This window comes from Lagopus muta, chromosome 6 (assembly GCF_023343835.1).
Source record: "Lagopus muta isolate bLagMut1 chromosome 6, bLagMut1 primary, whole genome shotgun sequence".
NCBI lineage: Eukaryota > Metazoa > Chordata > Aves > Galliformes > Phasianidae > Lagopus > Lagopus muta.
Window position 1 is genome coordinate 34,064,474 of NC_064438.1, and position 13,024 is coordinate 34,077,497.

General features: G+C 38.2%; 1 protein-coding gene across 4 annotated transcripts in view; it reads right to left on the minus strand.

Annotated features, from left to right (window-relative positions):
- Window positions 1–8,255: 8,255 nt before the first annotated feature.
- The window catches only part of STRN3 (striatin 3), a 55,407-nt gene continuing 50,638 nt past the window's right edge, over window positions 8,256–13,024 (minus strand). For all 4 annotated transcript variants that reach the window (XM_048949271.1, XM_048949269.1, XM_048949270.1 and 1 more), the window contains 3 exons: window positions 11,927–12,034; window positions 10,059–10,145; window positions 8,256–9,950 (listed from right to left, as the gene is read on the minus strand). In XM_048949271.1, coding sequence (XP_048805228.1) covers window positions 9,781–9,950; window positions 10,059–10,145; window positions 11,927–12,034 — 365 coding nt within the window. In that variant the 3' untranslated portion in view covers window positions 8,256–9,780. The remainder of the gene's footprint in view (window positions 9,951–10,058; window positions 10,146–11,926; window positions 12,035–13,024) is intronic.

Sequence of the window (13,024 nt, forward strand, 5' to 3'; positions counted from 1 at the left end):
TTTTTCTATTAATTGTTATCCTTAATGTTGTCATGTGTTTATAGAAGAGAGTATTCAGCTATTGCTGTATAAATTTATATCAACTTTGTGTAAAAGTTTAATTTAGCAATTTTTTATAGAAATTTATGTAATGCAAAGAACTGGGACTACAGATATTTCAGTATCCTGTAATATAAAAGTCTTTTTATGATAAGCCTCATGTAGTACAGCTTGAATAAGTTGTATGTCACATTTCCTGTCTAAATTATTTTAAATCCCCCCTTGGGGTAAAAAAGGAAAAGAAATCCTAAATCATCCTCAGAAGACAAGGATATTTCTTACACAGATTATTTTGGGGTTTTTTTTGTTGCTGTTTTTTTAATTTGGATCAGTCAGTACCAAATTTTTAATAGCTGTTTATATTAAATAAATGCTAGCTGAATGATCTGAATATAAATCATGCAAACTGGCCAGCACAATCACATTTTTCCTCCCAATTTTCCTCCCAAACTTCTACTGTTGCAAAGAAGATGGCAGCTTTACTGATGTCATTCCTTCACAGAGGAAAAAGATGGTCTGGATTTCCAGAAACTGCAGCACTAAACTGCCCAAATATTTCCATTTTACCAGAATGGTGATGACATTATTTGTACCCTCACAGTGCCCAATTACACTGAGGTAAGAAATAGCAGGTACAGAGAATACTTCTTTAAATATGTAAAGTTTATACAGAAGCAAGCATTTGTAAGAACAACTCTGATCTGGAAGTAAGATCTGTGAGGCAGAGCAAAAAGGCCTGAGAGCTAGTGAGATACAGAGACAGGGTGGGAAGGATGTGAACTGTGCTGTGAGTAGGCTGGTTTGGAGGAGTAACAGCATGGTACAGAGTAACAGATACGGATTTGAAGCTTGCTTCTGGGTGAGAGGGAAAGCCACAGCATGACAGTTCAGCCTCACGCTGCTGGACCAAGCAGTAAAATAGAGTTGCAGTCACCAAACTTGCAAACTCTATTTGGAATACTCCTGCACATATTAGAACTGCCACTCAGGAATGTGGCCTGCTAGAGAACAACTCTGTTCTCTGCTGAAAATGATCACAGAATCATAGAATGGTTTGTGTTGAAAGGGACCCCAGGGTCCTTTCCAACATCAATCATCTATTTCCAAGGCAGGGCCACCAACCTCCGGATCTGGTACTAGACCAAGTTGGTAGGGTATGAGACCATAGGATGAAAACTTATCTGCCCTTTTCCCCCAAAGAGTACTGGTAATGCTCACTACTGTGAATGGCCTCAGACTGGCAACCCCACTGCTGAAAGCAGTGTATTTGACAGCTGCCTATCAAAAATTAAGATTCTGTCACTCTGAAAAGAGTAGAGGACTACAAGCTTATTGGCTTAGGTACCTATTGCAACTGAATTTTATATTACATAGTAGTTAACACATCCAAAATCACCCTTCCCAGCAGAGCACCCAAAGCAACCTAGATGTAGAAAATACCCACTTTCTGTCCTCAAGAAACTGAAACTACTTTTAGTATCACAAAAACTTCCAATAAGGGCTGTAGCTCTCACACTCAGGAGCACAGGAATCTTTCACTACTAGAAAACTAGGAAGTAGCTTAATCTGTTCCTTATATTTCCTGGGTGTTTTGTTTTTTTTTTTTTGGTTTTTTTTTTTTTTTTTTTTTTTTTTTTTCCCCACTCATAGTAAAAATAACTGAAGGAAGAACAGAACTTCCCCTGTCAAAAGAACCTTCCATCCTTCAAGGAAACACTGAAAGCACTGACCCCAGGCTGAGATCCCAAACCAGGGGTTGCATACACAGAGAACATGTTAGACATTCCCCCACTCACTGTTCCCTGCATGCTACTTAAGCAGGGAAGCATACGGACTGTATCCATACAAAGCAGCTCCCTGCTCAACACGCGGATCATCAACCACTGTTATCCCAAGCTGCCAGCACAGCCCTTGGCTCAGGATCTCTGACTCCACTCCTACAATAAGACATTGCAGATTTTATACCTCACACACCTTCTAAGCATTTAGATCCTCCCTCACTATGAACTGCCTTGTAGATGCATCTTTTGACAGTGCAAGACACTTTCCAGCTAGTATTCTCATCTGACAGAGGTTGTATATAGGAAAAAAAGGATGTAACTGAAGGTCAGCAGGCTTCAGAAGTCTTCATGCCATGAGGCGCTTCTGTCACCTTTCATATTTATCCTCATGTGTAAAAAGACCACCTTGAAAGCTGACCCTTATTAGTAATTCACTTCTGGTGACTTACTAATACTTAAACCAGAGAACAAAAAAGACAAGAAAACAAAACAAGAAACAAGTGAGTTTGTCCTAACATTCTTAAGAAGAAACAATCACTTCAAAGGAATTTACTTTGGCTCTCAAACTCAATGCCAAGGAAGAGCTACACAGTAACCATCTAAAAACCATTTACATCAAAACTCAGCAACTACACTTCTCCATATCTTCTGAAGTAATTGGGGGATAGGGAAGAGGTGAGGGCTCCTGAGGGCTTTGATTTTCAACTTATGAACTGGAGCAGTTTCAGCAGAACAGTATTTTCTCCCGTAACTGTTTGCAGTCCTATTTGCATTTCATATTAGTGTTGCCACATGTCTTCTCTTCTGTGAAGTATGGCTCCACACAATACAAATACTCTGTTTTCATCTCCTCTGTTCTGAAGACTATAAGCAATGACAACTTTTGATGTCTTGATTTTGGGCCATCTTTTTAATGGGGCAGCTTCTCAAGCTCTCTCAGTCACTGCTTTTAGAGGCAGAGATTCTGGTTTGCTCAGCACTTCCCTTCCTTTCATTAGGCTTGTGGGTAAGTTAGCTCCAGTAAGCAGCAAAGCCACAAAAATCACAGAAAATTTCTCTGCTGCACGCAAGTGCCATTGGAGGCCTGAGAACTCTGTCATAGAAGATCAGCTTGTATCTTTAACAAACTGTCTGGAAGCTGGAGGCTTTAGATCCCCAGCCTACTAAAAGCAGTCCAAAGAAAATCATGCTGACTGGCTTTGGTTTGGACCTAGGACAGGAAACAAAGGATTTTCTTGAGAAACTGAACTGGAGTGTGTTTGAAAAGCTTGTGATCAGCTGTCATCCAAAAATAGACACCAAATAAACAGAAACCTTGACTGAATAGTTTGTAATCTAAGCAAGAGCGTCTTCCAGTTATGTATGTCTATCAACTGCAGTACAAATTCCTTTACTCTCTTCAGCTTCCAGCAGGGATTCTGCCTGTGGTTTCAGCTGAAGAACAGATCCTGAAAATTTGCTGTCTATGATAAAATCCAGAAGTTTGATTTCTGCTTTGAAGCAAACTGCCTGTTTTAAATTTAATCTCATTAGGATCATAATTTCCTTTTCCTTCAAGTAATCAAGTTCAGTTAGTGAAGTATCCTCAGTCATAAGTCATTTTTATTACGTAAAAGATATTGTTTTACTACTCTAACATTTATTTGCATTTATCTGTGCCTGCATACAAACTAGTGCCGCATCCTTCCTCTTTTCCAGGACTAGAGAAAGCTCTAGCCATCCCTAGATAGGGAATGATGACACAATGAAGGAAACAGCGCTGCTTCTGCAGTCCACTTATTAATGGGTGGACAGTGCTGCTCCCCTGCTGCAGAGCAGCCTACCCTCAGACCCAGGGCACCCTCCTGGAAGCCGGCCGCTGTCGGCTTGAACCTCCCCAGCCTCAGGGTAGCAGTGAACTCACAGCTAAACCTCGCCCTGGACCAACCCCTAAGACACAGCCATGAGAATTCTGCACGGCTGTTTGTACTAGCAAATACTAACTAAACTTTTTCAGCCTCCGCTGAGGTCAGATGCAGCCTTTATGACCTAGCAGCAATCAGAATATGGCAGAATGTAAGCAGAGGGATAACAACTATTTTTCTGCCCTGGTGTACGTGATCAGATTACAATACGATAAACAATTCTCTGCCAAGGAATACAAGTAAAAGAAAGACAACATCACGTCAAAAAATTGGCAAAGTTTGGGAAAGTAAAAATAAGAAAAAACACACTACTTGTTTACCAATAACTTAAAAGTGCATATGGTTTTGATTTAAAATAAGCTTTTTACTGGTACAGTTTTTTTGATTGGGAACTTATTACTTCTAAGTAATTTCAGCATTTCTCTGACACTTGCTCTTACGTATTTTAATAACGTTGTATTTCTCTAAGAGAAAATAGCTTTATCTCATCTAAAGATTCTGACTGCAAAGAAGCACACAATGTTGCCACACTGACTATGCATTTTAATTAGCGCTAAAAGTTGGTTTAGAAGCAAGAGGTCACTCTTGCACTGCACAAAGCAAAAACACATCAGCAAAGACTTAAAGTGAGCTGACCTGCTCAGATGTAAAATGTGGACCAGAGGGAGCTGCACGTACAATTAAAACAGTCACAATTAGTTGCCTTTTCAAGCAAAAACAGCCACCAAAAAAGTTTCCAGCAAAACGTAGATACGCACCATGGAAACAGTCAGACGTCAGACAGATCATTGAGATTATGAAAACTCCTTTAGCCCTCTGAGAAATTTTCTGCACAGCTACTGTTAGCATATCATCTTAACAGAATGCAACGCTTTTGTTTTGAATGCTGTCAGTCACCTGGGCTATCAAAGGCAAAAGAGTAAAAGAACTAATGCACACAACTCAAGTACAGCTCCTGTTTCATAAACAACTACTGTAAAAACAAAGCGATACCGACAAGCATTTGCTGCCACTAAGATGCCATATCTTTCCCCTTGGAAAGAAAACAACAAACCCAACACTGCACATTAATCAAACAGTATCTCAACAAGAAAACCACCTATTCCAGGTTGCAAAGTAACAGCTATAAAGACCCCTGAAACTACAGGAAAAGAACTCTAAAGCAACAGCAAAGCAGGCCAGCCACCTGGAAGCTGCCAGTAGCAAACGTTCTCCATACCACCCCTGAGGAAAAATGGCTCCGCAGGCCAATGAAAGAAAGAGCACGAGGCCCTCAGCCAGCCACCAGCCTTGACAAACCCTCTTCAGGAGCTCACTAGGCAGCACCCGGCACAGCCGCAGAAACACAGGGTGCACACGCAGTATTAGGGATACGGAACCAGCAAGGCGAGCACCACTTCCCCTCCGCCCAGGCCTCCCACCCCGCGCCGGCCTGCCTGGGCCTACTCACGGCTTGCTGCCAGCACCAGCATCCCGGGTCCCGCTCAACGGTCGTCGCCGTCGCCTTCGGGCCGCCTCCGCCTCACGAAGAGCACGTGAACGCGGTCGCAGCCGCCGGACCGGCGAGTAACGCCTCCCGCACAGCCCTGGAGCGCCGCTCCACACGGGCCCGGGCCCCCGTCTCGTTCCTTCATTCCTGATTAATTTGTGCAGCACTGAAATGTAAACCTCACCCCAAGCGCCGCCAGCAACCGCAGGCCAGAAGCGCGCTTTACAGATTATATACTCCCACCGACCCCTCGCGTTTCAGCACTACCCCCAAGGCTGAGCAGCCCTGCTATCGCGGCACTGACCGACACAGCCCGTGCACGGGGCCGGCTGGCACGCGGCATGCACTGCGCTTCACAATTAAGCCACGCAGCTGAACGCTATCCGTTACCACCCAGCTGTTATCAATACCAAAATTAAGATGAACGGGAACTGGCAACAAGTTACAAGTTTCCTAGTAAGGTTCTAGATCACAGAAAACACACCTCACCGTGATAACTACTTAGTTTGGTGTGCATGCAGAGCAAGGAACCCGAAACTACTGCTGAAGGACACAACTGTCACTGCACCGACCGCAGCCAAGGCTCCCACAGCACTGAGATTCAGCGATTCCTGGAAACGAGTCCTATAATCTAGGCTTCCTCACATTGCTTTTTTGTGTATCACTAGGGAATTCTACAGAGATATTAATTCCCATAAAACCCATAAATATTTAAAAACAAATACTTTGTTACTGTATGCACACTTAAGAGACTGGATGTCTTCTACCCCGGGTGGCAGGCATTGAAACATCAGATAAGAGGAGGACTAAAAAGAAAGGCATGTTACTTCCCACCAAGTCAGTCAGTATTTGGTTCTGTGTTAAAATCAGAAAACAAAGCAATGCATTTTGATGTGGTGGTTTTTGTTTTGTGTGGGTTTTTTTTTTTTTTTTTTTTTTTACTTTTACATTTTTAAAGATGTACTTTGAATTTAAAATACACTACTGATCTCTTATTAGTCTCTCACTCGGTTTCAGCAGAACTCACAAATGTGTATTCTCCAAATATTGCAAACATATTAAATATGGAATTCATACCATCATTCATGCTCACCTGGATTTAAAAACAACCCCAGGGCCTCCTTTTGTTTTAATTTGAAATCTTAAGCCAGGACAGCACTCTGTCAGTTTTAAAATAAATCAATTAGTGTGCAGTGAAAGACGTACAGCCTGATAATGTGCCCTCAAGCCCAGGGCTCCACAAAAAAAAAGCTACCAGTTACTGCCCAGTTTGAAGAATACTTTCATATCATTTCTAAAACAGGGAAGGTTCTTGATCAGGGCATGTTACATTTTTTCAGATGTATTTCATACATACTTTTTATAAGCTGCAGAAAGGTCAGTGCTTAAAGGAATTCCTACAGTACAAAGTAAGATAGGGAGTAGCACTGTTCAAACAACTCTGTTCCAGATACCAAATCCTAAATATTAAACATCTTGGTATTTTTCCCATCAGGTTTTTGAGTGTGCATCACTTGGGTCTCATTTCCAAAACAGAAGGAAATTCGTCCTTGCAGAGAAGCTGGGGTGTTTTTCCTAAATGGAGACATTTATTTCAGAACTATCAGTGTTTCCACCACCAATACAATAGTTCTTCTATTCTAAAAATAAAGGTTTTAGAATGTTAAACCACACAGTAAATAAACTAACACTGTATTAGAGATTATTGCCAATATTCAATAAAAGTAGCTCCACTACAGCATTTGACCTGCTATGCATTAGTGAACTAAGATGACTAAGATTTCAATTAAAGAAAATAAGCAAATTTTTGTTTTTACCATTTCAATTTTAATACAACTCAAAAAAAGTAATTGTTATGCATGGCAATGTTTATTAAACAATCACATTTCATTTAAGCATTAAAATGCAGCGGTCTGGAAAAGCTGCCAGAAACAATGTTTGGCTTCAGAAAAGGCAATTATGAAATTAATTCCAATAAAATTCAAATACTCTCTTGTCTGTTGATTAGTTGAATGCTTTAGACTGAAAGGAAAAAAAAAGTGCAAATCAGCTGAATGTTACTTTCAAAAGTAAAGTCTTAGTGTCCTACAAGCAGTTACTGAAAGGCCTCACCTCAATCTTCATGATAATGGACAAAATTATCCAATTCCTATACAATTATTATTTACTGTAACACATTTCAAACAACATAACAGTATTACTAAAACAAAATTAACTTCAGAATATTACTGCAGTATTGTGTCTATCATGGGCACCTTTTCCCCTTGTTTTTAAAAAAACTAATTTGCTTGACAGGAGATGGCATGAGATACATTCTTACTGCTGAACTGGAAACTTACATGGAACAATACAGCTAGAAACACTTATAGGAACATGTTCCAGCAAAATATTGTTTTTTTCCTAAACACACCAATTTTGCATGAAAAAAATCTAGGTTTCATATTGCAGTTTTCTTTTTTACTGATAAACTATCAGGAAAGCAACTCATCACAGAGATGCAAACTTGACTTGTTGGACCAGCCTTTTATAAAGACAACTGCCCTTCTGGGCATAATCTTTACTGGAGGACTTGCAAAGAAGGAGCAAAGGTTAATGTGTAACATTTGGCATACGGGCAAATTGTGAGCAATTAGAAATGAATGAGTGTTTTATTTCCTTTAAATTCAACACAATGATTTCATGGCAGTTTGAAGTAAGAACAGTACCTCCCTGGTTGCTAAATCACTTTAGAATCACTTCATGTACAAAGATAGGCAAAAGCAGCATGATCGTCTTATAAGGGCTCTAAAAATACATTAACAATTTTCAGCTTGTTCTTGTAAAAAGCTTTAAGAATACTGAGGAAACATGTTCTTATAGGTGGATGGTGCTGCTTCAAACAGTGTTGACATCCAGACAACTATTACAGTTTTCAAAAAGCAAAGGAGATTATAAGCGTAACAAACAAATGATCATTTTGCTAAAAATTTAGACCTAATTTAGTAACTTGTAGAATGACACTTTCAAACTGTGCAACACAAAATAATGTAGCCAACAGTAACATACAGGTACACCATTTAATATTTATTATATGCATTTTATATACATTATTTTTCAACAGCTGTACTTCTGCTATGTGGTACAATCTTAAAAATTTGCTGATTCATAGTTTGTAAAACAGAAACCTTACAAAACTCATCAAAACTCGCAAACTGATCAGAAAAGTTTTGTGGAAGACTAGAAAAAATACTTTATTGTATTAATCATGCATTACACAAACAAAATGTTTAGTTACACCATAAACTGAAGCACATCCAAAAATAAAATAAAAGCAGGGAATAACTAGCCAAAACACAGCAGATTTATGAATCTTGAATCAACTACTTTTGTATTCTATTTGAAACGCAAAAAAATTTTTTCACTCCAAAAGTTCTGAAACAAGATTGGTTTTTGGAATCCACTCCACTTCAAATACTTAACCAAAGGAAAAAAAAAATATCTTGGTTTGCAACTTTAGAATCATGAAATGTCCCATTTTCTTATCTATTTTAGACTGTTCAAAGAGTGCCATAATAGATATACAGGGCCCTTTAACACACTACATAAAAGGATATAAAGACCAACAAAAAGTGAAATAAATAACAATAGGCCATTAGCAAGATGGGTAATCCTTGATAAATAAACTCGTAAATACAGTAAGATGTACAAAATATCACATAGTGATAGGATGCCAAGATTAATATATTTTTTTTTTTTTAAGAGTTCATCGGGGGGTGTTAACCCCTCTGTGTTTCATTTAAACACATTTTACAGTCCTTTATTTATGAAGACAGTTATGCGATGATGAAGAATTAGCATCCTTATGCAAGGACTTAGCTGAGCTGTATTAGGCAAAAGAAGGGAAGAGTGTGGTTACACGGCAGCGGGTCAGTGAGTTCTCTGTGTTTTAGGGTTCTATAATGCAGAAAAACATTATCAATACAATCTTGAGCACTGTTGTGACAGGCTAAATATATAAAAAGACTTATAAAAACTAGAATTTTATCCAAACATTTTGTGCAACTAATGCTAAAATATTTTAAGTTAAATTTCCTTTTCTTTAAAGCAAAATAAAAGTTTAAAAGGGGAATCTGTGGCATTCAACTGATAAACAGAAGATTACTAAGAGATGAAAAGAAAGCTACTCTTGGAGCTCACTTCCCCCCACAAGAGCACCACATTCCTAACCCTAAGGCAGCACACAGAGTCCAAAATAAAAGTCTTTTGTAAGATCAGACTCCACGTTTGCTTAAAGACACCTAAAGAACAGACATACGCTCAGTTCATATCCAGTCAAGGCTACAAATACTGGTTTTCCTTTTTTACTTCTCCCCACCCCCCAAATACAGTAATTACAGTTAAATGAATGAGCCTGACATTGTTCAAGATGTGGTGACTTTTCACCAACTGAAACCTGCCCCACTCAAGAGCCTTCACTCAGGCAGATCAGATGTAGTGTCTTATTGGTAACCTTATTGATGGCAGTGACGCGTTCCCTCTTTTTTGTCCAAACAGACCTGCTGTTATGATGCAGGTTTGTTCTGCTGTGTCACACAAATACTTTGGCAAGGGCATCAGCTCCTGCACTGGCAATATATGCTTTTGATGGATGAAATGCTACATCATAAATTGATTCATCCAGCTTTTTCCTATGAGCTGTTATTTCTTGCACACATGTCTTGCTGTCCAAATTCCATAATCTAATGGAACAATCATGGCCTGTTTGGAGAAAAAACAAGAAAAAAAAAAAGACAAAATTAGATTTTTGTCAGATGCTTAAAAGAACAGAAATATAAAATCCATAAAAGAGGATTAAAAAACCCTTACTTCCAGACATTAAATAGATTCCATTAGGATCTACAGCTAGACTCGTGACAGCATCCAAGTGAGCAACCATAGAATGGATCATTTTACCTAAAAGCAAAATAAACAGTCAATTTCCTGGGAAATACTGTTTCTTTTAAAAATAATATTCCCATTAGATGCAATACAGAATAACACCAATTTGAGTATCTGAAAACTACAGTTCTATAAGAAATTATTAAGTTTCAACCACAGACTTGTACAAACATACGGGTAAATGGCAATTCTCAAAGGCATTCATATCATAAGTACTGATGTATCTGGCATCTTCTCAAATAGCAGTAACGATAGTTTTGGTCCAGGAAGTGTCCCTGTATCTGTTCACTTTGACACAGTGTTGACAAAGCTTTGAAAAGAGGCTTACTGAGTCATACCAAAGGTCCGTCTAACAGGACAACTAAGTGGTATTTTAGATGCAAGATACTCTCCAACTTCTAAAATTAACTGTTCAGTTACATTACAAACCAAAGTGGTTACCTGCACACCCAACTACACTTTGTGCCATTTCCCCTGGACTCTAACACTATAGTTATCATTTCATGGCAAGGAGTTCCAAAAATTTTAACTTCAAACAAAATGAAGAGTCATCTCACTGTGTTCTGAACAGATCACCTTTTAGGGTGGTCAGCTGAACCTTAGTTCTTGTTTTGGAAAAGAGAGTAAGCTAGCAAGTCCACAGTAAGACTGTAACCAACATGAAAAAGTTCTGCCATCTTTGTCCAGTCCTCTTTTCCTGAAGAATCTTAGCCCAATTTGTCATTTCTCCTCGAAAAGCTGAAGATCTCTAACCATACACTCAACCATGCTCTGAAACACTTTTATATAAATATACATATATACACACACATGCACACACACATATATCCTTTTTGAGAAATAGGAGACTAACACAAAGTACAAGTGTGTATGCATCAGGAATTCATACAATATATAAACTGATTTTGTTGGTTATTTCTTTCCCTCACATTTATCCACACAATTTAATGTGCATGTCCTCAAGCCTACGAAGATCTACATTTCTTCCTGGTCACCTTCCATTTCCAGTCTTTAACCCAGTTATTTGTTCATGCCATATCTTCCTTATTATTCTACACCTTTGTTTCTTTAAAAGACTTGGCAATACATGTGAATTTCAGAACAATCATTTCAACATATTTAATAACCATACGTGAGAAGAAGTGGGGAAAAAAAAAGTTTTAGCTTTCTGCCTTTAAAAGGAAAACAAAAACAGAACAAAAATACCATAATAACACCCACTCTCCATCTCTCTCAGACACTTTGAACAGGGGTTCTGCACACATACTTACAAAATTTAGTTTATGCTTATCTTTTCTCCCAACTTAGTAGGATAACATACAGAAAATGACTGCCGATTCAAAAATTGAAGTAGAATAGAACATAAGCAGCAATTTAAGTATAACAAAAGCTTCCACTACTACAATGAATTAAGGGCTATTTCTTGCCATTGGTACTAAGCAATGACTTTTACAACAGGGAATTGAAAATATAACTGATACATGTTTGGCCTTATAAGCATGGGAATGATGAAAACAGGAATAAAATAGTGGAAATATTCTATAAATCAACATCTTGCTAATTTAAAAGGATATTCTTGTCTGCCATAACCATCTCTGCATATGAGAGTATTACTGACTGCTGAAGTCACAGCTGCAAGGGATGGCATAATTTCATATAAAAAGTGCTAAGTTTATCTTAGAACTACAGGAAGTCTTGGTCACTAGTACATTCTCTACAAATTTATTCTTCCTATATCCATCCAGATCTACTTGGAACATATTCATACATACAGATGAGGGTCTCTTTACCCTTACCCGTTTTGTTGTCAAAAAATTTGATGTGTCTGTCTTCATGAGCTGTAATAGTAACAGGAAGTGTGGGATGACTTACTACCTTGTTAATGTGATTATTTGATTGTACACCTGAAAATAAGAAAAACACAAATATATATTCGTTTGCCTTAAAGAAATGGCTAAAGCTAAAGAGAAAACTTTAGCATTCTACTTTAGCTTACTGTATTAACTAATATTATATAAAGAGCACCTTCAGAATGACATCACTACATCTAATAACACCCAGCGTCTTGTTTTACAGGAGATGGATTAAGCCAGGTATATTCCTGCCAATGTACTTTAAGGTTAAAGCTGCACAACTGGTTTATACATAAGAAAGATCCTTGAGATGGATGGCAAACAAATCAGGGGAAGTGCTCTGGGGCAGCGTTAACGAAGCAGAAACAAATTACCCATATACTTGGAACACACTTCTTATACCTCCATATAAAAAAAGATACATATTGAAAACAAACAGAAAAGCTAAAGTCAATCTAACCTACAAGATTCCAGCAGATATTTTTTATGTATTTCAGCTTAAAGAACCACCGAACCTCCTTAGAAGTTCTTAGAATACTGCCCATAATGCACTTCCTGTCTTAAGAATCGTTTCCTTCATTCTTGTTTCATTGATTCCATTTGAGATTCTCTTCAAAATAGGAAAGGACCATCTCCAATTTGTGATGGTGCTTCTCACTTTCAACGTCAGCTTTGCACAAGCTACCTAGAGTATAGCTTTGGCAGATTTTTATAATCTGTGCTGAAGCCTTTCAATAAGCTATTTGAGAACTGGATTAATTGGATATGAAAAGCAAGTTCTTAACTTGCGATACTCTATGCCATACTGAGAGTGATCAGAAACTGAATGTTTTCTTTATGAAACACTTCCATATGTTCAAGAAAATGAAGTACTGAAGAAAGCTCCTTTATTTAGAGCCTCATCAGCTATATACAATTATCAACAATGAGCTATGTCTTCCTAACACCTTATTTGTAGCAACAGAATTTCTAATATTACATGTTCCATATGTGAGAACTGAAGCACAATCTGGACAGACTCTACACTAAATCTTTTGCTTA